The sequence below is a fragment of the Oncorhynchus clarkii genome, chromosome 20, assembly GCF_045791955.1.
Source record: "Oncorhynchus clarkii lewisi isolate Uvic-CL-2024 chromosome 20, UVic_Ocla_1.0, whole genome shotgun sequence".
Lineage (NCBI taxonomy): Eukaryota > Metazoa > Chordata > Actinopteri > Salmoniformes > Salmonidae > Oncorhynchus > Oncorhynchus clarkii.
This window is the reverse complement of record NC_092166.1, coordinates 69,964,885-69,989,595: the sequence shown is the minus strand read 5'-3', so window position 1 is coordinate 69,989,595 and position 24,711 is coordinate 69,964,885. Positions and strand designations below refer to the sequence as shown.

The following is a 24,711-nucleotide window of genomic DNA, read 5'->3' as shown; positions in this document are numbered from 1 at the left end:
CTGTTAAACTCATGGATACACTAGCAATGGCTGCCAGACCTGACTTGAATGGGAACTGCCATCTATGGATTCTTTTTATACGGTTGGTTGCGGCTGTTAGTTTGCCTTTTGCAAATTTCAAAATACAATTGCGGGAAACACATACAGTTTGAAAAGTAAATGCCTACCGCTGAAAAGAGAAGACTAATCTTTCTGTAGAACCAATAGATTTTTTTTTTTCTTTCTCAACTCCCAATTTTCAGCAGCACTATTTTTCAAAGTAGTTTATCTTGAGACATGCTATGGCCTTGACGAGACCATCACCGGTGAGTAGCCTACAGCGTCATCTTCTTCATTAGGTGAGACAGTGTGACACTGGAAAGTGTATTTAGGTACCCTATAATACACAGTTTATATTTCCTCAGAATATTGTACAAATCTGTGTGTCGCTTCATGATGATTTCTTAATCTGGCCCTGACTGCAGACTATAACTTATCCATGTGTAATTGGCCTATGTCCAGAAGAGAAAGTGCTGCATGACCATGTGACTCTTAATTTGTACAATCAAGAGTACCAAATCACATACTGGTCTGGGTCGAATACAGTCAAATACTTTCATGTACTTGAGCTGTACTTGATCCACACTGCCACCAGGTGGCCATTTAACATGGGCTGCTGTTTCTTTCACTGACTTTAAATGACAACTTTTGTATTTCAGCCTAGTCAGTCAACAATAACTATATTGTTTGTTTCATATTGCTATTCAGGCATGAACGTCAATGAAAAAGAGAGCGAGAGGAGAATATGAAACTTAGTATGCTATTCAGACAGTTCTGTAGCCTATACTGCAGTACCTGTCTGCCTGTGTAGATAGGGTGCAGACGGCCTTGGATGCACTGGTCCCAGTCATCAGGCTACGGTCCAGGCCTTTCCCCCCCCTACCCTCCCTTAGCAGCTCCTGGATGGACTGGGGCTGGATGACCGGCTGGCTGCTGAGGGCCAGATCTCTGTCCGGACTAGGCTCACCACACAAATCCAGCCCCAGGTCTACAGCCTGCTGGGCCTGGGTGATGGTCATGGTGGCCTGGGAGCTGCCGTCGCTGAAGTGGCTGTGCTCCAGAGAGCTGACATATTCGCTCACCCTGGATAGACAGAGAGCAGTACGCTACTGTATTGTTCAGTGTGTCGTTACAGATGAGAGTTCACATTATAGATGAGTGTTAGTAACCTGTGGCTGCAACTGTACCGAGAATCCAATGTAATATGCTATCATGCATTTTTCTCAGTGGTTATGGAGAGGGTTGTGACTTTGATCTCTGCATCGCCTGCCCTGCCACAGCTTGGCTGTATTACCTGAAGACATGTGGCCAGCAGTCCTGGTTGTGGCTGCCCATCTCCAGGCCCACGTTGAGGATGGCCTCCATGCAGAGCACATGGGCCGTGTGCAGCCGCACCCCCTGAGGACGTCCCATCTGCTCAAGCTTCTGCTCCACACGCTGCTTGACTGGGAACACACACACCCAACAGACACAGGATCAGATCAGACCCCAGCACTCTGGCTAGCACCGTATCAAAAACTAAAATGTGACCATGTAACTATGGGATATTTTCTGAAAGGGATTCTTTATCCTTTACATGTCTTGCACAGTAATGACAAATGAAATGTCATCTTTGGTGTATACACTAGTTTTATAGTACGGTATGTGTGTTTGAAAAAGGCAATTGAATCCCTGTGTACAGTATGTTATGTGGGGTGCTGTAAGTACCTTGTGTGATGGCATCTCCAGACTCGCCCACCTCCCTCTCCTCCTTCTCCTCCTGCACACACGAGGCTGCCGCCATCTGGGCCAGAGCCGAGGCACAATTGGCAGCCACACCTAGAGAACACAAGAATATTCATATTCATTAGAGCTGATGGTAATCAAAGACAAGCTGGGCTGAGAGGGCCTACGGCACCGGTCACAGAGCGCCAGGCCAATACTTTATCATCATATGGTCCTGATTCATATATGTTTTCAGGGACATTTCAATAGCTACACAAATAGACCTATGAAGAATTCAGATATTGTTCAAAATCTAAGCAAAACGTTTGCTTGAGTTTGATTCTCTCAAAACGTGATGTTTTTGTACTTATGTCTTTGTGGACACACATCTAAACCAGACCTGGAATCAAATCGTTTTCTTTCAAATACTTTGAGCCTTTGACCCAGCCAGCCTCTGATCTAAACACACTAGCTAGTGGGTTAACTAAACGCTTCCTGTTGAAGATTATATTCAGTCAGGCAGGCCTTATCCACGGTCACCATGATGTTGGGTCCTGTTACCTAGAGCACAGCTGAGTCCGGCTGCCTTGCGTAGTCCATCCAGGCTGATACAGATGGTGTCTCTCTCCTTCTGGCTCTGCTCCTTCAGCCCCTCAGACCCCAGCATGAAGGCCAGGCCCTTGGAGCTGCCCGCCATGCGCCCCGTCAGTGGGGTGGACAGGGTGTCCATCAGGTTCTTCCAGCAGCCCATCAGGATGTAGCGAGCAAACACTATGCCTGAAATAACATGAATGAATGTTGAGTGAGTGAGTGAGCCAGACACTTATCTGTGCATTGACCAAGACAATATGTATGAAACAGGGTCAAATGGGGGTTGGGTCAGACCCTTAAAAGCTAGAATCTGCAGCTGAAAGGGTCACCCTGCCTCTGTTTTGGTTAAAAAAAAACAGATGGGCCTGTAGAAATGTAACCATTCTCAAATTCATAGACAGAGCTAGGATCCAAGGACTGACCATCCACAATATAAAATAATTATAGTTTAAAACTTATTAGGGATAGGGGGCAGTATTTTCACGTCCGGATGAAAAGCTTGCGAAAAGTAAACTGCTTGTTACGCAGGCCCAGAAGATAAGATATGCATATAATGGGTAGTTGTGGATAGAAAACACTCTAAAGTTTTTAAAACTGCTAAAATAATGTCTGTGAGTATAACAGAACTGATTTAGCAGGCGAAACCCCGAGGACAAACCATCCCAAAAGTTTTCTATGGGAAGCCCTATTTAATAGGAACCTGGTTGCAGTTCCTATGGCTTCCACTAGATGTCAACAGTCTTTAGAAATTGTTCGATGTTTTTCTTTTGAGAAATTAAGAAGTATGGCTGTTCATTGTAAGTGTCACTCCAGGTGGACTCTACTGTTTGGTGCGTGTGAACTGGAACGCGCTTCACGTTGTTTTAATCCGGTATTGGAAACAGTTTATCCCGCCTTAAACTTGATCAATTATTTACATTTTAGGATACCTGAGGTTGGATTAGGAACATTGTTTGAAATGTTTGGACCAAGTTTACAGGTAACTTATTAGATACTTTGTAGTCATGTTGGGCGAGTTGGAAGCGATATTTCTGAATCAAACGTGCCAAATAAATTGACATTTTGGGGATATAAAGGAATTTATCGACCAAAACGGCCATTCATTGTGTCACTGAGACATTTGGGATTGCAAAAAGAAGAAGATATTCAAAGGTAAGGCATTTATTATATAGTTATTTCTGACTTTTGTGTCGCCACCTGCCTGGTTGAAAATTATTTTCATGTGTTTGTCTGCGGGGCGCTGTCCTCAGATAATTGCATGGTCTGCTTTCACCGTAAAGCCTTTTTGAAATCTGACATTGTGGCTGGATTACCAAGAAGTTAAGCTTTATTTTGATGTATTACACTTATATATTCGTGAATCTTGAATATTGATATTTCTGTAGTTTGAATTTGGCGCTTTGCAATTTCACTGGATGTTGTCAAATCTATCCCGCTAACGGAATTGGCGTGCGAAGGGATCACTAACAGGCATTCTTTGAGGCTATACAGTGTTTGTTTACATCAACTTTATTAACAAACATTGGAGTAAAAAATATATATATTTTGGGTTCTGATCAGGTGACAGTTGAAGTAAGCTCATTTATGAGTTACGTTCTTCAAGAATCAAATGGGTGTACAGTGCATTCTGAAAGTATTCAGGTCCCTTCACTTCTTACACATTTCATTACAGCCATATACTAAAATTGATTAAATATATATATTTTTTTAGATTTGCAAAAAATAAATAAAAAACAAACCGTTTTTGCTTTGTCATTATGGGGTATTGTGTGTAGATTGAAAAACAACAATTCAATCAATTTTAGATTAAGGCTGTAACGTAACAGTGTGGAAAAAGTCTAGGGGTCTGAATACTTTCCGAATGCAATGTACAGTACCAGTCAAAAGTTTGGACACCTACTCATTCAAGGGTTTTTATTTATTTTTACTATTTTCTACATTGTAGAATAATAGTGAAGACAACTATGAAATAACACATATGGAATCATGTAGTAACCCAGAAAAGTGTTAAACAAATCTAAATATATTTGAGATTCTTCAAAGTAGCAACCCTTTGCCTTGATGACAGCTTTGCACACTCTTTGTATTATCTCAACCAGCTTCATGAGGTAGTCACCTGGAATCAAATCAAATTGTATTTGTCACATACACATGGTTAGCAGATGTTAATGTGAGTGTAGCGAAATAAGTCATCTAACCTAACAATTTCACTACCTTATACACACAAGTGTAAAGGAATGAATAAGAATATGTACATAAAAATATATGAATGAGCGATGGCCGAACGGCATAGGCAAGATGCAGAATGCATTTCAATTAACAGGTGTGCCTTGTTAAAAGTTAATTTGTGGAATTTCTTTCCTCAATGCGTTTGGGCCAATCAGTTGTGTTGTGACAAGGTAGGGGTGGTATACAGAAGATATCCCTATTTGGTAAAAGACCAAGTCCATATTATTTCAAGAACAGCTCAAATAAGCAAAGAGAAACGACAGTCCATCATTACTTTAAGACATGAAGGTCGGAACATTTCAAGAACTTTGAAAGTTTCTTCAAGCACAGTCGCAAAAACGATCAAGCTCTATGATGAAACTGTCTCATGAGGAAAGGAAAGGAATCCCCAGAGTTACCTCTGCTGCAGAGTCCATTAGTTAACTGCACCTCAGATTGCAGCCCAAATAAATGCTTCAGAGTTCAAGTAACAGACATCAACATAAACTGTTCAGAGGAGACTGCGTGAATATCAGGCCTTCGTGGTCGAATTGCTGCAAAGAAACCACTACTAAAAGGACACTAATAAGAAGAAGAGTCTTGCTTGGGCCAAGAAACACAAGCAATGGACATTAGACCGGTGGAAATCTGCCCTTTGGTCTGGAGTCCAAATTTGAGATTTTTGGTTCCAACTGCCGCAGAGTAGGTGAACGGATGATCTCCGCATGTGTGGTTCCCACCGTGAAGCATGGAGCAGATGGTGTGTTGGTGCTTTGCTGGTGACACTGTCAGTGATTTATTTAGAATTTAAGACACACTTAACCAGCATGGATCCACAGCATTCTGCAACGATACGCCAACCAATCTGGTTTGGGCTTAATGGGAAGGTAATTTGTTTTTCAACAGGACAATGACCTAAAACACACCTCGAAGCTGTGTAAGGGCTATTTGACCAATGAGAGTGATGGAGTGCTACATCAGATGTCTTGGCCTCCACAATCACCTGACCTCAACCCAATTGAGATGGTTAGGGCTGAGTTGGACCACAGAGTGAAGGAAAAGCAGCCAGCAAGTTCTCAGCATGTGAGAACTCCTTCAAGACTGTTGGAAAAGCCTTCCTCATGAAGCTGGTTGAGAGAATGCCAAGAGTGTTCAAAGCTATCAAGGCAATGGGTGGCTACTTTGAAGAATCTAAAATATATTTTGATTTGTTGAACACTTTTTTGGTTACAACATGAATCCATGTGTTATTTCATAGTTTTGATGTCGTCAGTATTATTCTCCAATGTAGAAAATAGTAAAAATAAAGAAAAACCCTTGAATGAGTAGGTGTCCAAACTTTAGACTGGTACTGTACAGTTGTGGACAAAAGTTTTGAGAATGACACAAATATTAATTTTCAAAGTCTGCTGCCTCAGTTTGTATGATGGCAATTGGCATATACTCCAGAATGTTATGAAGAGTGATCAGATGAATTGCAAAGTCCCTCTTTGCCATGCAAATGAACTGAATACCAAAAAAAAACATTTCAGCCCTGCCACAAAAAGACCAGCTGACATCATGTCAGTGATTCTATCGTTAACACAGGTGTGAGTGTTGACAATGACAAGGCTGGAGATCACTCTGTAATGCTGATTGCATTCGAATAACAGACTGGAAGCTTTAAAAGGAGGGTGGTGCTTGGAATCATTGTTCTTCCTCTGTCAATCATGGTTACCTGCAAGGAAACACGTGCCGTCATCATTGCTTTACGCAAAAAGGGCTTCACAGGAAAGGATATTGCTGCCAGTAAGATTGCACCTAACTCAACCATTTATCGGATCATCAAGAACTTCAAGGAGAGCGATTCAATTGTTGTGAAGAAGGCTTCAAGGCGCCCAAGAAAGTCCAACAAGCACCAGGACTGTCTCCTAAAGTTGATTCAGCTGCGGGATCGGGGCACCACCATTACGGAGATTGCTCAGGAATGGCAGCAGGCAGGTGTGAGGCGAAGACTTTGAGGATGGCCTAGTGTCAAGAAGGGCAGCAAAGAAGCCACTTCTCTCCAGGAAAAATCTCAGGGACAGACTGATATTCTGCAAAAGGTACAGGGATTGGACTGCTGAGGACTGGGGTAAAGTCATTTTCTCTGATGAATACCCTTTCCGATTGTTTGGGGCATCCGGACAAAAAGCTTGTCCGGAGGAGACAAGGTGAGCACTACCATCAGTCCTGTGTCATGCCAACAGTAAAGCATCCTGAGACCATTCATGTGTGGGGTTGCTTCTCAGCGAAGGGAGTGGGCTCACTCACAATTTTGCCTAAGAACACAGCCATGAATAAAGAATGGTACCAACACATCCTCCCAGAGCAACTTCTCCCAACCACCCAGGAACAGTTTGCTGACAAACAATGCCTTTTCCAGCATGATGGAGCACCTTGACATAAGGCAAAAGTGATAACTAAGTGGCTCGGGGAACAAAACATCAATATTTTGGGTCCATGGCCAGGAAACTCCCCAGACCTTAATCCCATTGAGAACTTGTGGTCAATCCTCAAGAGGCGGGTGGACAAACAAAAACCCACAAATTCTGACAAACTCCAAGCATTGATTATGCAAGAATGGGCTGCCATCAGTCAGGATGTGGCACAGAAGTTAATTGACAGCATGCCAGGGCGGATTGCAGAGGTCTTGAAAAAGAAGAGTCAACACTGCAAATATTGACTCTTTGCATCAACTTCGTGTAATTGTCAATAAAAGCCTTTGACACTTATGAAATGCTTGTAATTATACTTCAGTATTCCATAGTAACATCTGACAAAAATATCTAAAGACACTGAAGCAGAAAACTTTGAAAATGAATATGTGTCATTCTCAAAACTTTTGGCCACGACTGCATATCATTAATATAAAGTAAAACAATGTGTGTAGCAACTAAGGATAGAGAGCATAAGTAGTACAGCTGTGTAGACTATTGATCAGGAACTAAGCATAATACAGTATGAAGGAAGGTTGAGTAAGTCAGACCGTCATCTTTGTATTGACCAAGACCTATGCTACAGCACAATGGGGTTGAGTCAGACTCTTAAAACTGTATACAGTACATGCACCAATGGGAGTTAAGTCAGAACCTACACTACATCTATCTGTGTATTGATTCAGCAGCTCTGTAATGTGCTGTGGCCTTATTTGCTGAGAGGCAGTGAACAGACAGGCAGTAAACAACAGTCCCGTTAGACACCTTGAGAGATTTAAGCGCTATAAAAAGCACTCTGTGTGACAATAACATTTCATACAGGGAAATAAGTAGAACTGACAACGTTCCCTTTTCTCCGTTCCATGTTAATATAGTCGTCCCTGTTGATTATGTGTACATAGCTAGCTTATTACATGAAAGCTTTAAAAGCCTAATGGGCAACTCAGCCGCGGTTGCCATGGTAACGAGGTTGCTCAAGTGCTCGATGGTGCTTCTTTTGTTCTCAGTGGTAATAAAAGAGGTAGGCAGATGCTGGCAGCTTTCCATTCCCTCTCCTGTGAGGGACACAAGGAGAACAATATATTTCTCTCTCCATGTAGAGTACAGCATCTAGGCCAGCGTTTCCCAAACTTGCTCCTCGTGACCCCAAGGGGTGCACGTTTTGGATTTTGCACTAACACTCCACAGCTACTTCAACTTATCAAAGTTTGATGATTATTTGAATCAGCTGTGTAGTGCACCCCTTGGAATCTCGAGGACCCGAGTTTGGGAAACCCTGATCTAGGCACATATATGCAACCCCAGAGACCAGGGTTCAGTCCCTGTCTCCACCCTTCCCACTTTGTCTCCTCCTAATCTATCTCCCCCGATGTTTGAATAAAGCAAAAAAATACACACTACAATATGCCTAAATATCGAAGCAAAATATAGTCAAAAACTGCCTTGTCTAAGCGACTCAGAAAGGACAGCTGGGGGTACCTGGTGGTGTCAGTACCTGCCATGAGGGTGTCACTGCCACTCTTGTCACAGCTGAAGGGGGACTGTGTGTTGGCCTTACGGATCAGCTGACCTCCGATGGCACTACTGCCCAGACCATCAATGTCTGACCAGAGACAGACAGAGAGAAGACACAACGTGATGAGAGACGTCATAATAACATAGCAGAACATTTCAAAGACCCAAAGGAGCATTATGTTAATACTTTTATGTTGACATATAAAGAATCCTCATGAATAAAACAGTGTGGGAGAGCTGTGTCCCATCCTACCAGTTAGCATGGTGATGAGGGGTAAGGAGTGTTCCTCTGGTGAGCCCCAGTAGCCAGCCTCCCCCAGCAAGTTCCGGTCCAGAACCTGGAGGTAGAGCTCCTCGATCCAGGCCTGAGACAGCACCACCAGCACCCCACTGCTCTGGATGAGACGAACAAACTCTTTCTGCAGCAGGAGAGAGAATTCAATGGGGATACCATGAGGCCGGGTGGGATCGCTTTAAAATATATAAACCGCATAAACAAAATAATTGGCTACAGTACTATATCGTGTTCAGCTGATCACAACACTTGTCTTCAGGCTTCCTCTCTACCATACACAGGGGATGTCAGCTTTAGTGCGCCAACACATTGACTCCACAACCACCACTCACCAGGCTGACCAGTACAGGCATGGGCCTCCTGCGGTAGTAGTCCTGGCAACAGAGTTTGAGGCTGAGGAGCAAGGCGTAGTAGGAGACCAGGTAAAGGCCGTCAGCGTTCATCAGGGCCTGACAGTTCAGGTTCTCACTGCCCTCATAGCCTGGTGAATGGATGCCACCTGAGGGAGAGGGTCAGATACAGGGTCAAATAGAAACCATTGACGAAACTAGGACAATTAAGACAATTATCTTACCTCGTATCCCCATCAGAAGACATAAAATACTAAATTAGATACTGTAATTACAATGCAACTTTCAATGACTTCTCCACGGATATCTGATGTTATCTCACATCCTCCCTTCATTGTCTCATGTCATCTCCCTTAATCTCCTCTCTTTGTATCGCTTACCCGCCTGTAGGCCGGAGCAGAATGTGGAGGAGAAGTTCTGCAGGGACGTGTCCACGTCTGTCGTGCTGTGCATCCCCAGCAGGCGAGGCAACAGGCCGGCCAGCGACTGGACAAAGAGCCGAGCGCTCTGCTGGTCAGCCTCCTGGTTCTTCAGTAGCTTCAGGGAAAGGGCTGCCGTCCTCAGGGAGCGATGACCGGGACAATCCCTGGGTGTCTGCTCCTCATCGGCCAGGGAGCAGTTATCAGAGCCCATGTCAGACACATCCGAGCGGCCCGAGTCCTTCTCCGCCGCCATGGAGTACTGGTCACATGAATCAAACTCAGTGCGCGACATCTCCCCCTCATCCACACTGAAGTTGCTCTCGCTGTAGCGCGAGCCGTGAGGGTGCGCCCGGGCATCCACGGACAGGAAGTTAGTGATGTCGGGGTAGACTAGTGCGTGGCTGCGCTGCACCACGTCTGGGGGTCCTCCGGGCTCGGCGCCTGGCTCCCTCACACAGGGGCGTAGTTCAGGGTCAGCGTCCGGCCCGCAGGAGGAAGGCGAAGGCAGCTGGGGTTCTTCACCACACTCCTGCCCCTCTGGAGTGGTCTGTCCCAGCTCCCCATCCAGAGTGGTCTGTCCCAGCTCCCCATCCAGAGTGGTCTTGCCCGTATCTGTGGTGACGCTGATGCTGATGTCAGGACTGCGCTCCGTGGCAGAGATGGCAGAGGGCTCAGAGGGAGCGTGCTCAGACGAGAGGACGTGGCGCTGCCAGCGGAAGTCCGCCTCATTGATCTCCATGGACTCCCGCGTGGATTCTGCCCCCTCGTTCAGCTCATCCAATCGGCGCAGCAGCATGCGGGCCTGTTCTGACTGTAGGCCACGCCCATGACTCAACTCATCCAGAGCTCCCAGGAGGGCACAGGCACACGACACTGAGGAGTAGCAGGCCTCGATGCCCCCCTTCATACAGGCCTCTGTCATGCCATCCATCACCCTGTAGGCACACAGACACATCATAAACACTATGTACCAGTTTACAACAGTACTACTTCCTTTTCACTATAGTACATGATGTATGGGTTAGAGGCTTATACAGCAGGTAGACGCATATCTTTTGGTTCACAAGGTTATACCGGTAAAGGTTATACCGGTAAATAAAATCAGAGAATGTGGGTCCTCACAGTTTGAGCAGGTCCAGGTGAGACTTCCTCTTAGAGAAGGACCTTTTCCTAGACTCAGGCTCTATAACACAGGGACCAGCCAGGTCAAACAAGCGCTGAGGACTTCCCAGAATCTACAAAACGCATACAAAGACACTTTGGTTCATTTTTGTTCATCGCATCCCTTCTGCAACACTCAAACTGGTTCTGTTGATAAAGCAGCAACATTCCACTGTCTAATTCAATTGATTGCTCTATAAACATTATGTTAGGGGATTTGAGGTGACTGGTGAACAGTGAGGAGTCTGGGGCTCAGACCACCTCCTTCATGATCTTGATGGCCTCCACGCGGTGCTGTGGGGGGGGATAGAGCAGGATGCGGTGGTACAGCGACTGTAGAACAGGCTTCATGGACTCCACACAGCCCACCAGGCGCACCAGCTCAGCAGCCACGTAGCAGATGGTCCGCACCACCGGGCCGATCATGGCCGGGGTGGTGGAGGAGCAGCCGGATCCCCGGCCCTGGTCAGACACACCACCTAGAGAGGGGTCTGGATCCTGACACCCCCCTCCGTGGCCGTGGGCCGAGGTGATGGTCTTGTCGTTCACAGGGTTTCCCATGATCACCACCAACGTAGGACAAAGTTGCTTCCTGAGAGCAGGGGACAAGACATGTCACGTGTTTTATGTAGACAGATAATATGGTAACACTTTACTTGAAGGAGCATACTTTATGAAGTGCTCATGTTCTGCTTATGAATGTGGCATGTATGCATTATGAAGACCGTATATAGGGTCCCCTCGAGATAAGAAATCAGACTGAAAAGGAGGCATGTATTCAGACAGGGAAGCGTGACTGTCAATATACTGTATGTGTTAGCCACAGCCAGGCCTTACCAGATCAGGTCTGTGAAGCCTCTGTTCAGGTGCATGGTGGGAGGACAGCTGCTGAGCATGGACAAGATGCACTCTAGGTAGAGCAGCTGGAGCAGCTGGTTCTCACTGTGAAAACAAACAGACCATTAGTCAGAGTGTCAGGCTTTTATCCCAAATGGCACCCTATTCCCATTGGATTCTGGTCAATAGTGCACTATGAATGGAATGGCATTTGGGATGAAGCCTCAGTGTCTCACCTTAATAAAAGCCAAGCAAGAAACATCTCTATAAAACATTGCTGTAAAACTGAATCATGCTTTGTAGAGGTGACCTTTAAAACAGCTAGCAGGGTAGGTGGGAGGAATGATGTGTTCTCCGGATGAGAGAGAAACATACAGTTCAGGGCTATAAACTCTGCATAAAGAATCATTCTTACTGGTCAACCCCCTCTAGCTTCTCGCAGAAGACGGTTATCACAGTCACAACGTCCTCACACAGGGACTGTGCAGTGGGAGACACATCTAAAAACGTACAGGCCAACAACCATTAGAGACACCACACTCAGGAGAACAAACGCAACTGATAACACAAGCATTTCGCTACACTCGCATTAACATCTGCTAACCATGTGTATGTGTGACAAATACAAATTTGATTTGACATACCTTATATATAGCCTAACTATGTTAAATACATACATGCGATTCCAAGCTTGGCGTTTTAACTTTTGGGAACATTGGAGAGCTACCGTCCTCTAGATTTTCACTCCATCTAGCCCACCTGATTCTAATAATTATCTAGTTGATAAGCTGAATCAGGTTAGTTCCAACTTTGGTTGGAGCAAAAACCTACAGGGGGATAGCTCCCCAGGAACAGAGTTGGAGAGCCCTGCTGTACAGTATGGTGCAAGGAAGAGATGTGTTTTCGGCTTTTATTCAATTTGTTTAAGAATTCCCTTTATAGTGACTCCAAGTTTGGAGTTTGAACTTTTGGGACTATGCCATTGGGTGCATTGTCCAGGGCAAACTAAATGAAACGCAGCTCTGTTTGACAAATGCATTTGACCCAGGTCTGACAGAACAGTTGAACCACAAGACACACTGCACCAACCCCTCGTAATAGTCTCATCTCTCACACTTTTAGACGTGGACTCGAGGTATGAATCACCCAGCCTTGCAGTAAAAGACGTGTGATGTCTAAACAACCTGTATTCACTGCTTCATAAAAAGGGACATTATAGTCCCTGTGGAGGTATATTCCACCTGGCATGCGAAGGGCAGTGAAGGCTTTTGCTATATAACAGGGCTATAAAGTACCTCTGCGCTGGTGTGCGGGCACTGGTGGGTCTTCGCCATCCACTCCCTGCAGAGACCCACAAGACAATAGTATAGAATTTCAGACACTGTATGGTGGCTTCACTTCATCTATGATTATGCATGCAATGCATTCCCATGCATATTCAAAGAATTTGTGATCTTATTAGTGATTCTTATAATCACAGCAGTACAACAGTCTACCAAAATGTATAGAACACAGTACTGTATTTTATGTAGCTATTTAATGAGGTGATTACAAGCTCTCAAGTGTGAAATGAAGATGTGCCTCACTCTAGAACCACTCCCCTCCCCACCCAACCTATATTCATTCAAGTTGCTTCTAGTCTGAGTGGGTGATAATGTGAGAGGTCAAAGGTGCCTGGGGTGGCTGACCTGTCTGTGTCTGAGCTGCAGGGCGAGGTCCCCCAGGATCTGGCTGAGGGTGGCCCTCACGGCCGTGTTGATGCTGCGCTGGTGACAGCTGGACATGTACGTCTCGATACACACCTGGAAAACAGGACACACACACACACACACACACATTACAACATAGCAGGGAGCTTACCGTTACACCCAACGACTATAAATGAAGGTAAAACCTCTCAAGAAAAAGCTTGCTGGACTGAAGAAAGTCTGACATCAGGAGCGAATTAACATATAATCTTTAAAACAACACTGTGCGATAGCCGAATTGAATTAAAGCAAGTGAGATGCCAAGCCCTAAGGAGACAGTATAGGACACATAACTGCTTTCCGTCACTTCACACTTTTCATTTCTTCCCACTCTACATAAATCAGTATAGAAATCTACATGACATCCCAGTGGCTAATTGAATTATGACCGCCTCTGAAAGCTGGTCTCTGTGGCATACGGAGGATGACACAAGGGCTGGGAATTGCCAGGGACCTTAAGATACGATGTTATCACAATACTTTGGTGCCAATATGATATGTATTGTGATTCTCACGATTCTATACTGTATGTATAGAGATTTGATGTTGCTCACCATATGTCTGCTGAAGAGGGACAAGAGAGAGCCAGGAGAAAAATTGTTTCTGTCATGGAAATAAAAAGACCTGAAAACAAATTGGCTCCCTATTTAAAAAGAAGATCGAGAAGAAGCTATGAAGGAAAGATACTGGAGTTTTGGTGCAGGTACAGCTAACAAGCGCAAAAATAATATTGCGATATTGTCAATACAATATATCGTCAAAAATAATATCCAAATATGTAACTGTAGAAATGTTTCCCCCATCACTAGATGACACACAGCTAGAGGCCCAGCAAATAAAGCACGACTGGAACATTCTCTTAACCCTCTCCTCTAGTACAATAAAAGCAGGTGTCACCATTCAGAGTGGTTATCCGGCAGGTGAGATAGAACAGAGTGGAAAAGTGTTCCGTCTCATTGGATCCAGCAGATAAGGTGTGAACAATCTAAAATAAAGACTCCCAGTCGCTCTGGTAATTAACATGCAGATTAAAATGTGAAAGGCAACTGCTATTACTCACGTTTCTGTTCTGTTAACCAAGAGTAATCCTTGTGCATTTATAATCCATCCTGAGATGTGATTCATGGTACGAATCAACTATACGACTAAAATAAGACTTTAATAGCTTGGTCAGTCGAATTATGAGATGACCGCCTAGACCAATGACTATATAAATAAAGTGACCAGACCAGTTCAGCGGGGCTCCAGGGACTAAGGTCAAAAGGTCAGAAGGCAACTTAAGTTCCTTAAATCTGATTCCAAATATCAACTCTGTTGTTCTCAACAACAAAAAAACGTCTTTCTTGGGGGTACTGCATCATGAAGTATAGTCATAGTCAAGGTCAGATCTCAAGGAGTGTGTTGACACTAAGGAAAGTGATGATCCCACAGATATGCATCTGTTAGTTCTGTGAATAACAAATACATTGAACATGTGTCACTCTTTGAATCCTGGTCAGCCTGACCCCAGACCAGTAGATCTGATAAAAGACAACATATTTTTGCTAGGGGGTAAGGATGTTAGGTACAATATAGGATGAATCACAATAATTGTTTTCTAAAAAATGTACTACAATGGCAATCCTGGTGATATGTAACAATCCTTTGCAAGAACTGTCGCCATTATTAAGCATATTCATTATTAATGATGGAATATTAAAAAACGAATATACAGTCGAGGCTAAAAGTTTTGAGAATGACACAAATATTAATTTTCACAAAGTCTGCTGCTTCAGTGTCTTTAGATATTTTTGTCAGATGTTACTATGGAATACTGAAGTATACAGTGCCTTGCGAAAGTATTCGGCCCCCTTGAACTTTGCGACCTTTTGCCACATTTCAGGCTTCAAACATAAAGATATAAAACTGTATTTTTTTGTGAAGAATCAACAACAAGTGGGACACAATCGTGAAGTGGAACGACATTTATTGGATATTTCAAACTTTTTTAACAAATCAAAAACTGAAAAATTGGGCGTGCAAAATTATTCAGCCCCCTTAAGTTAATACTTTGTAGCGCCACCTTTTGCTGTAAGTCGCTTGGGGTATGTCTCTATCAGTTTTGCACATCGAGAGACTGACATTTTTTCCCATTCCTCCTTGCAAAACAGCTCGAGCTCAGTGAGGTTGGATGGAGAGCATTTGTGAACAGCAGTTTTCAGTTCTTTCCACAGATTCTCGATTGGATTCAGGTCTGGACTTTGACTTGGCCATTCTAACACCTGGATATGTTTATTTTTGAACCATTCCATTGTAGATTTTGCTTTATGTTTTGGATCATTGTCTTGTTGGAAGACAAATCTCCGTCCCAGTCTCAGGTCTTTTGCAGACTCCATCAGGTTTTCTTCCAGAATGGTCCTGTATTTGGCTCCATCCATCTTCCCATCAATTTTAACCATCTTCCCTGTCCCTGCTGAAGAAAAGCAGGCCCAAACCATGATGCTGCCACCACAATGTTTGACAGTGGGGATGTTGTGTTCAGGGTGATGAGCTGTGTTGCTTTTACGCCAAACATAACGTTTTGCATTGATGCCAAAAAGTTCAATTTTGGTTTCATCTGACCAGAGCACCTTCTTCCACATGTTTGGTGTGTCTCCCAGGTGGCTTGTGGCAAACTTTAAACAACACTTTTTATGGATATCTTTAAGAAATGGCTTTCTTCTTGCCACTCTTCCATAAAGGCCAGATTTGTGCAATATACGACTGATTGTTGTCCTATGGACAGAGTCTCCCACCTCAGCAGTAGATCTCTGCAGTTCATCCAGAGTGATCATGGGCCTCTTGGCTGCGTCTCTGATCAGTCTTCTCCTTGTATGAGCTGAAAGTTTAGAGGGACGGCCAGGTCTTGGTAGATTTGCAGTGGTCTGATACTCCTTCCATTTCAATATTATCACTTGCACAGTGCTCCTTGGGATGTTTAAAGCTTGGGAAATCTTTTTGTATCCAAATCCGGCTTTAAACTTCTTCACAACAGTATCTCGGACCTGCCTGGTGTGTTCCTTGTTCTTCATGATGCTCTCTGCGCTTTTAACGGACCTCTGAGACTATCACAGTGCAGGTGCATTTATACGGAGACTTGATTACACACAGGTGGATTGTATTTATCATCATTAGTCATTTAGGTCAACATTGGATCATTCAGAGATCCTCACTGAACTTCTGGAGAGAGTTTGCTGCACTGAAAGTAAAGGGGCTGAATAATATTGCACGCCCAATTTTTCAGTTTTTGATTTGTTAAAAAAGTTTGAAATATCCAATAAATGTCGTTCCACTTCATGATTGTGTCCCACTTGTTGTTGATTCTTCACAAAAATAAAACTGTATTTATCTTTGTTTGAAGCCTGAAATGTGGCAAAAGGTCGCAAAGTTCAAGGGGGCCGAATACTTTCGCAAGGCACTGTAATTACAAGCATTTCATAAGTGTCAAAGGCTTTTATTGACAATTACACGAAGTTGATGCAAAGAGTCAATATTTGCAGTGTTGACTCTTCTTTTTCAAGACCTCTGCAATCCGTCCTGGCATGCTGTCAATTAACTTCTGTGCCACATCCTGACTGATGGCAGCCCATTCTTGCATAATCAATGCTTGGAGTTTGTCAGAATTTGTGGGTTTTTGTTTGTCCACCCGCCTCTTGAGGATTGACCACAAGTTCTCAATGGGATTAAGGTCTGGGGAGTTTCCTGGCCATGGACCCAAAATATTGATGTTTTGTTCCCCGAGCCACTTAGTTATCACTTTTGCCTTATGTCAAGGTGCTCCATCATGCTGGAAAAGGCATTGTTTGTCAGCAAACTGTTCCTGGGTGGTTGGGAGAAGTTGCTCTGGGAGGATGTGTTGGTACCATTCTTTATTCATGGCTGTGTTCTTAGGCAAAATTGTGAGTGAGCCCACTCCCTTGGTTGAGAAACAACCCCACACATGAATGGTCTCAGGATGCTTTACTGTTGGCATGACACAGGACTGATGGTAGTGCTCACCTTGTCTCCTCCGGACAAGCTTTTTGTCCGGATGCCCCAAACAATCGGAAAGGGGGATTCATCAGAGAAAATGACTTTACCCCAGTCCTCAGCAGTCCAATCCCTGTACCTTTTTGCAGAATATCAGTCTGTCCCTGATGTTTTTCCTGGAGAGAAGTGGCTTCGTTGCTGCCCTTCTTGACACCAGGCCATCCTCCAAAAGTATTTGCCTCCCTGTGCGTACAGATGCACTCACACCTGCCTGCTGCCATTCCTGAGCAAGCTCTGTACTGGTGGTGCCCCGATCCCGCAGCTGAATCAACTTTAAGAGACAGTCCTGGTGCTTGCTGGACTTTCTTGAGCACCCTGAAGCCTTCTTCACAACAATTGAACCGCTCTCCTTGAAGTTCTTGATGATCCGATAAATGGTTGATTTAGGTGCAATCTTACTGGCAGCAATATCCTTTCCTGTGAAGCCCTTTTTGCGTAAAGCAATGATGACGGCACGTGTTTCCTTGCAGGTAACCATGATTGACAGAGGAAGAACAATGATTCTTAGCACCACCCTCCTTTTGAAGCTTCCAGTCTGTTATTCAAACTCAATCAGCATGACAGAGTGATCTCCAGCCTTGTCCTCGTCAACACTCACACCTGTGTTAATGAGAGAATCACTGACATGATGTCAGCTGGTCCTTTTGTGGCAGGACTGAAATGCAGTAGAAATGTTTTTGGGGGGATTCAGTTGATTTGCACGGCAAAGAGGGACTTTGCAATTAATTGCAATTCATCTGATCACTCTTCATAACATTCTGGAGTATATGCAAATTGCCATCTGAGGCAGCATACTTTGTGAAAATTAATATTTGTGTAATTCACAAAACTTTTGGCCACGACTGTGTGTGTGTATATACTGCTCAAAAAAATAAAGGGAACACTAAAATAAGACATCCTAGATCTGAATGAATGAAATATTCTTATTAAATACTTTTTTCATTGCATAGTTGGATGTGCTGACGACAAAATCACAACAATTATCAATGAAAATCAAATTTATCAACCCATGGAGGTCTGGATTTGGAGTCACACTCTAAAGTAAAGTGGAAAACCACACTGCAGGCTGATCCAACTTTGATGTAATGTCCTTAAAACAAGTCAAAATGAAGCTCAGTAGTGTGTGTGGCCTCCACGTGCCTGTATGACCTCCCTACAACACCTGGGCATGCTCCTGATGAGGTGGTGGATGGTCTCCTGAGGGATCTCCTCCCAGACCTGGACTAAAGCATCCGCCAACTCCTGGACAGTCTGTGGTGCAACCACGTTGGATTCAGGTCTGGGGAACGGGCGGGCCAGTCCATAGCATCAATGCCTTCCTCTTGCAGGAACTGCTGACACACTCCAGCCACATGAGGTCTAGCATTGTCTTGCATTAGGAGGAACCCAGGGCCAACCGCACCAGCATATGGTCCCACAAGGGGTCTGAGGAACTCATCTCGGTACCTAATGGCAGTCAGGCTACCTCTGGCGAGCACATGGAGGGCTGTGCGGCCCCCCAAAGAAATGCCACCCCACACCATGACTGACCCACTGCCAAATCGGTCATGCTGGAGGATGTTGCAGGCAGCAGAACGTTCTCCACGGCGTCTCCAGACTCTGTCACATGTGCTCAGTGTGAACCTGCTTTCATCTGTGAAGAACACAGGGCGCCAGTGGCAAATCTGCCAATCTTGGTGTTCTCTGGCAAATGCCAAACGTTGTGCACGGTGTTGGGCTGTAAGCACATACCCCACCTGTGGACGTCGGGCCCTTATAGCACCCTCATGGAGTCTGTTTCTGACCGTTTGAGCAGACACATGCACATTTGTGGCCTGCTGGAGGTCAGTTTGCAGTGCTCCTCCTGCTCCTCCTTGCACAAAGGCGGAGGTAGCGGTCCTGCTGCTGGGTTGTTGCCCTCCTACGGCCTCCTCCACGTCTCCTGATATACTGGCCTGTCTCCTGGTAGCGCCTCCATACTCTGGACACTACGCTGACAGACACAGCAAACCTTCTTGCCACAGCTCGCATTGATGTGCCATCCTGGATGAGCTGCACTACCTGAGCCACTTGTGTGGGTTGTAGACTCCGTCTCATGCTACCACTAGAGTGAAAGCACCGCCAGCATTCAAAAGTGACCAAAACATCAGCCAGGAAGCATAGGAACTGAGAAGTGGTCTGTGGTCACCACCTGCAGAACCACTCCTTTATTGGGGGTGTCTAGCTAATTGCCTATAATTTCCACCTGTTGTCTATCCATTTGCACAACAGCATGTGAAATGTATTGTCAATCAGTGTTGCTTCCTAAGTGGACAGTTTGATTTCACAGAAGTGTGATTGACTTGGAGTTACATTGTGTTGTGTTCCCTTTATTTTTTTGAGCAGTATATATATATATATATATCCTTGTTTTTGAAAGAAAAGCACATTTGTCATTCATTAAAATAGCATCAAGTTGATCAGAAATACAGTGTAGACATTGTTAATGTTGTAAATGACTATTGTAGCTGGAAACGGCTGTTTTTTTCAATGGAATATCTACATTACATAGGCCCATTATCAGCAACCATCACTCCTATGTTCCAATGGCACGTTGTGTTAACTAATCCAAGTTTGTCATTTTAAAAGTCTAATGAATCATTAGAAAACCCTTTTGCAATTATGTTAGCACAGCTGAAAACTGTTGTCCTGATTAAAGAAGCAATAAAACGGGTCTTCTTTAGACTAGTTGAGTATCTGGAGCATCAGCACTCCTGGGTTTGATTACAGGCTCAAAATGGCCAGAAACAAAGACCTTTCTTCTGAAACTCATCAGTCTATTCTTGTTCTGAGAAATGAAGGCTATTCCATGCGAGAAATTGCCAAGACACTGAAGGTCTCGTACAACGCTGTGTACTACTCCCTTCACAGAACAGCGCAAACTGTCTCTAACCAGGATAGAAAGAGTGGGAGGCCCCGGTGCACAACTGATCAAGAGGACAAGTACATTAGAGTGTTTAGTTTGCGAAAGAGATGCCTCACAAGTCCTCAAATGGCAGCTTCATTAAATAGTACCTGCAAACACCAGTCTCAGTGGCGACTCCGGGATGTTGGCGCTCTAGGCAGAGTTGCAAAAAAAAGCCATATCTCAGACTGGCCAATAAAAAGAAAAGATTAAGATGGGCAAAATAACACAGACAGTGGCCTAGAAGGCCAGCATCCCGGAGTCGCCTCTTCACTGTTGACGCTGAGGCTGGTGTTTTGTGGGTTTGATGGAGCTACAATATTAAAGCTGATCTATCCCCTAAAAAATTAATTAAAAAAATGCATTAAAAAAAAGACAACTCTCGCTATTTCTCCCCCCTGCCTGGTGCTGACGTAGTGGAAAGACCACTTCAGACATCAGTGGCCTTTAATGTTGTGTTTCCATGCCAACGAGATTAGAGGAGGAACGAGCACCTTGTTTGACTTGGTTTGTTAAGGTTACAGAGAGGAATTATTTAGGGACAGTCAAGGTCCTCTGTGTCTCTTCCTGTCTGTCTGTACCAGGGATGAGGAAGAGCAGGGCATGGACCATCTCTGTGACACGTCAGCAAAGAGATGGATGAGAAATAGTATTCACCCACAGAACACGTCATTAAAATGTATCCCAAAATAATAATGATAAGTTAGTTTTTACCTGTAAAGCTGTAGACATTAATGTGTTAGGAAAGAATGGGATGTATAAGTTATATGCATCTTAACATGCAGGGATGAAGAGGGTAATCTCTATTCAAATTAAATCCCTCAGGGTAAACAGGATTTTACACCTTCTGTTCCCGGTGCCAGATCGACAGAGCAGGAGCATATATTACATCCAGGACTGCATTAGGTCCAGTTATTTATGAGCTGCTGTTAACAGTACAAGAGCAGCGTTAACGCGTCTGCATACATAGATTCGGTTTGCTGCTAGCAGAACTCGGCTAGGCGAAGCGACCGTCTGGGCTCTCATACTCCCTAAAAGACCCTCACTTGAAAAACTAGAGAAAAAAGCTTACATTTCACTGGTGTTTGTCCCTCTCGAGCCAACATAGTCAGAAACACTTCCTCAAAATAGTCGGAATTAATAAGATAAATCAAGAAATGCGTAATGAATGTGTTTTTTTCCAGAGGCGGTCTTAGTCTTTATATCTAGCTAAGATGTTTTGTGCAGTATTTCTCAAGTGAAAATAATTGCTTGAAAACTAGTAGTCTCTCGTTGAATGACAACAAGCACTTCATGTTCCCACTCACTCGTAATGCATTAGATTACCATGACTGTGACTACCATAAACGTTGGACGCATAGCAGCAACACAGAAATTCACCTTTGTGATGGATGGTCCTCGTTAGGCTGTTGCTAGCAGTAGCAGGGAGTTGATGCTACTGAGGTGGTGTTTTGTGACACATTATGTCAAGAGTCAGCATTAATCAGCAGCCTGGCGCAAGGCTGAACAGATACAGACCAGACCTGGGTCCAAACACTATTGGGTTTCTTTTAAATAACTGTAAGTATTTGACTGAGCTTGTCTGGAGTGTCAGGGGTGGCGTGGGTTGCACTTTTAGGACTATTCCATTGCTGTAGGTAAGCTCAATTAGGTGCAGCTAAAGTATTTGAAAGAGAACCAATACTATCCAGATCTAAAATAGACTGCAACATCCAGCAGGTTGACACTGGCTCCCTGTTCTCCCTTTGCATATCAGTGATACCTCCGTCAGGCTAGGCTTACCTCAGCAATCCTCAGGATGGAGTCTCCATTGATCTCAAAGGTGGAGGAGTACGTGATGCAGAGAAGGACCTGTAGGGCAAGGAGACAAAGGCTTGTAAAACACCCATCGAACTGAACAGGGAAAGAAGATTGGGGGCAGCTGCATAAAGGCGAGGCTCTCAGAGATAATCCTCTCCATCAGGGAACATAAACTCTGTATAGAACAAACACAATGCCTTGTGTGACTGTGGAGAAAAGTACTGTGGCACTGCTGTCAAAACAGACAGCATCACTTCAACTACTCAGCATAGCACAGAGTTTAAAATACATTTGGCTAGAAGTATATATTTACTGTCTCTTTTGACAAAAGTGCTGTTTTTGCATTGCCATATCTGGGATGAAGGAACAATAGGGTCTCAGGTAAGTGTGGAGCAGAAGGCAAATGACATGGTTACGCATGGTTACTCAGAGCACTCTTACAGGCAGAATGAACACTACACTGATCTTATAGTAATAACTCTGTGGACACTAGAGACATGAGGTGCAGCCCACATACAGCTAATAGTAAAGTAGGCAGTAAAATAATATCGTTTTAAAAAGTACAACAAGTGGCATGATCATGAGAGCCACAAAAGCAAACCACAAGTAATCAATACAGTACTGTGAATTGGTGTGCACATGGCAAAGACGACCTTTCACTGTTCTCTCATTTTGAACAACTTTGGCCAGATTTACTACACCAGCAAGTGTTTGCATCAGTTAAAAAATGGCCCCCCAATTGAACATGTTGAAGTCCATTCAGTTACGTCTTGCTGTGTGACATGATTTACTGGATGCCCCATTCTGAGGTGGCTCTGTGCCCAGTACTGTATGATGCAGAGAGAAGCGTATGGTGGAGCATAATAACTTTAGAGTGATTTGTGGCAAACTGAGACCGCACGTACTGTATCCATGAGTACAACTGACTGGCAACAAGCCAGGGGATGGTCCCGGCTTCATTTTACTACCCGGGGACCCTTTGTGCAATACAGTACACCAGCAATCTTCACACATCGGCATCAGAGGGAAAAAAAGTTGAATTCTTCATTGGATTGTAAAGTATACTCCTTTAATCAATGTTTAGACCAGCTATAACAGAGACTAAGTCATCTGATCGCTTTTATAATCCCAGTGTGCAGAGAGGACTGACCTTCATGACCTCGACCTGCAGGTCCTCGTGGAGCATGGGGGTTACCCTCACTGCATCCAGCATCTGACTCAACAGCTGGCTCTCCAGAGCCTCCGCCTCCACAGCCACAAACCTGTCCTCACACAGGATCTTCTGCAGTCAAACGAGGAGGAGGAATAGGATGGAGAATGGCACAAAATGGAGGAGAGAGAAGAAAAAAAAACACAGGGAGAGAGTTGGACAATACACAGTCAGAAAATGTATACTGTGTGTAGAATATCAGAATTCGCACCAAAAAAATGCAAATTAGGCTTCACTGAAGGGTAATAGGTTGGGTCTGTAGCAGTAATGCTTGTAATGAACCTACATTTCCTCTCAGAATGTACTGTAGTTTCACAAATGCATGGCTAGCAATGACCTTTTCCTGTACCTGGTTCAACCACATCTGCTGTTTTGTACAGTACATTGTTGCTGCATGTATAGCTGCTGGACTGTACCTGCATTCCTGTGAGGGCAGTCTGGGCCAGCTTCATGTTCTTGGACTCCAGTGCCAGCTGAAGAGGGAGAAGGCATCTTTCTCTGCAAAGGCGAACATATGATTAAGCTACCGAGAGAAAATACAAACACTGAGGGGCAAAGCTTTCATATTTAGGATGGAGAAGGTTGGATTGAGGGCTCTGACAAAATTACCTGTGGAGCTTTCCAACAAGAGATTACAGCTAACATGTCCACATTAAACAAAACAAGAGCAAACAAAGCACAAACAAATCTGATGCAAAAATAAGAACGATACTTTCACATCAACCATGTTATATTCCCAGCCTGTCCCCTGAAACATTATAAAATCACAACAGCCTACAAAAAGAGACATTTAATCTCATATTAATCTGTCTGAAATCAAGGCCACAAATCCACAACACCTATTTATTAGTGGCATTTTAAATCAGATGTTTTGGGAGAATTCTTGTTGCTGCTTGCACTCAAAATGATTTGGCTGATGCAGAAAAATCAAAGAAACGGAAAAGCTTTCCTTTTCGAGAACATTGCAGGAAGGAAGATACATTTCCTTTGAAGGAAAGCAAAACAAGCTTTGCCCTTTTTACCAACTGGAATTACATTTCCAAGTGGCTACAGGAAGTGTTCTTAACTAGACATGTTTTTTTTCTGTTTAATAAGGAGAAGTCTTCTTTCTACAGTATCAGAATCATGCGTCATGCTGAGCTGAACATCAAATCAAAGTTTATTGGTCACATGCACAGGATACAGGGTGTAAACAGTACAGTGAAATGCTTACTTGCAAGCCCTCCTCAACAGTCCAATACACATTAATTCAAATAATCACAATAGGTATCCTGCCACGTGTAAAGGAAATTAGCATGCCATATCTAAAATAAACACAACCTTTTCCTTAAATCAACATACTGAACATCAAATGACAACTTCAGTATAAACTACATAACTATAATTAGATAAAGAGTATGATAAC

General features: G+C 44.0%; 1 protein-coding gene across 2 annotated transcripts in view; it reads right to left on the bottom strand.

Moving 5' to 3' along the window:
• The window catches only part of LOC139376833 (ARFGEF family member 3), a 48,374-nt gene that overhangs the window by 20,054 nt on the left and 3,609 nt on the right, over positions 1 to 24,711 (bottom strand). For both annotated transcript variants that reach the window (XM_071119781.1, XM_071119780.1), the window contains exons 3-19: positions 23,723 to 23,804; positions 23,247 to 23,378; positions 22,079 to 22,147; positions 13,267 to 13,380; positions 12,874 to 12,919; positions 11,994 to 12,078; positions 11,579 to 11,683; positions 11,003 to 11,333; positions 10,703 to 10,815; positions 9,539 to 10,515; positions 9,141 to 9,307; positions 8,767 to 8,932; positions 8,494 to 8,601; positions 2,305 to 2,520; positions 1,747 to 1,857; positions 1,334 to 1,484; positions 835 to 1,122 (exon numbers count right to left, since the gene is read on the bottom strand). In XM_071119781.1, coding sequence (XP_070975882.1) covers positions 835 to 1,122; positions 1,334 to 1,484; positions 1,747 to 1,857; positions 2,305 to 2,520; positions 8,494 to 8,601; positions 8,767 to 8,932; positions 9,141 to 9,307; positions 9,539 to 10,515; positions 10,703 to 10,815; positions 11,003 to 11,333; positions 11,579 to 11,683; positions 11,994 to 12,078; positions 12,874 to 12,919; positions 13,267 to 13,380; positions 22,079 to 22,147; positions 23,247 to 23,378; positions 23,723 to 23,804 — 3,261 coding nt within the window. The remainder of the gene's footprint in view (positions 1 to 834; positions 1,123 to 1,333; positions 1,485 to 1,746; positions 1,858 to 2,304; positions 2,521 to 8,493; positions 8,602 to 8,766; positions 8,933 to 9,140; positions 9,308 to 9,538; positions 10,516 to 10,702; positions 10,816 to 11,002; positions 11,334 to 11,578; positions 11,684 to 11,993; positions 12,079 to 12,873; positions 12,920 to 13,266; positions 13,381 to 22,078; positions 22,148 to 23,246; positions 23,379 to 23,722; positions 23,805 to 24,711) is intronic.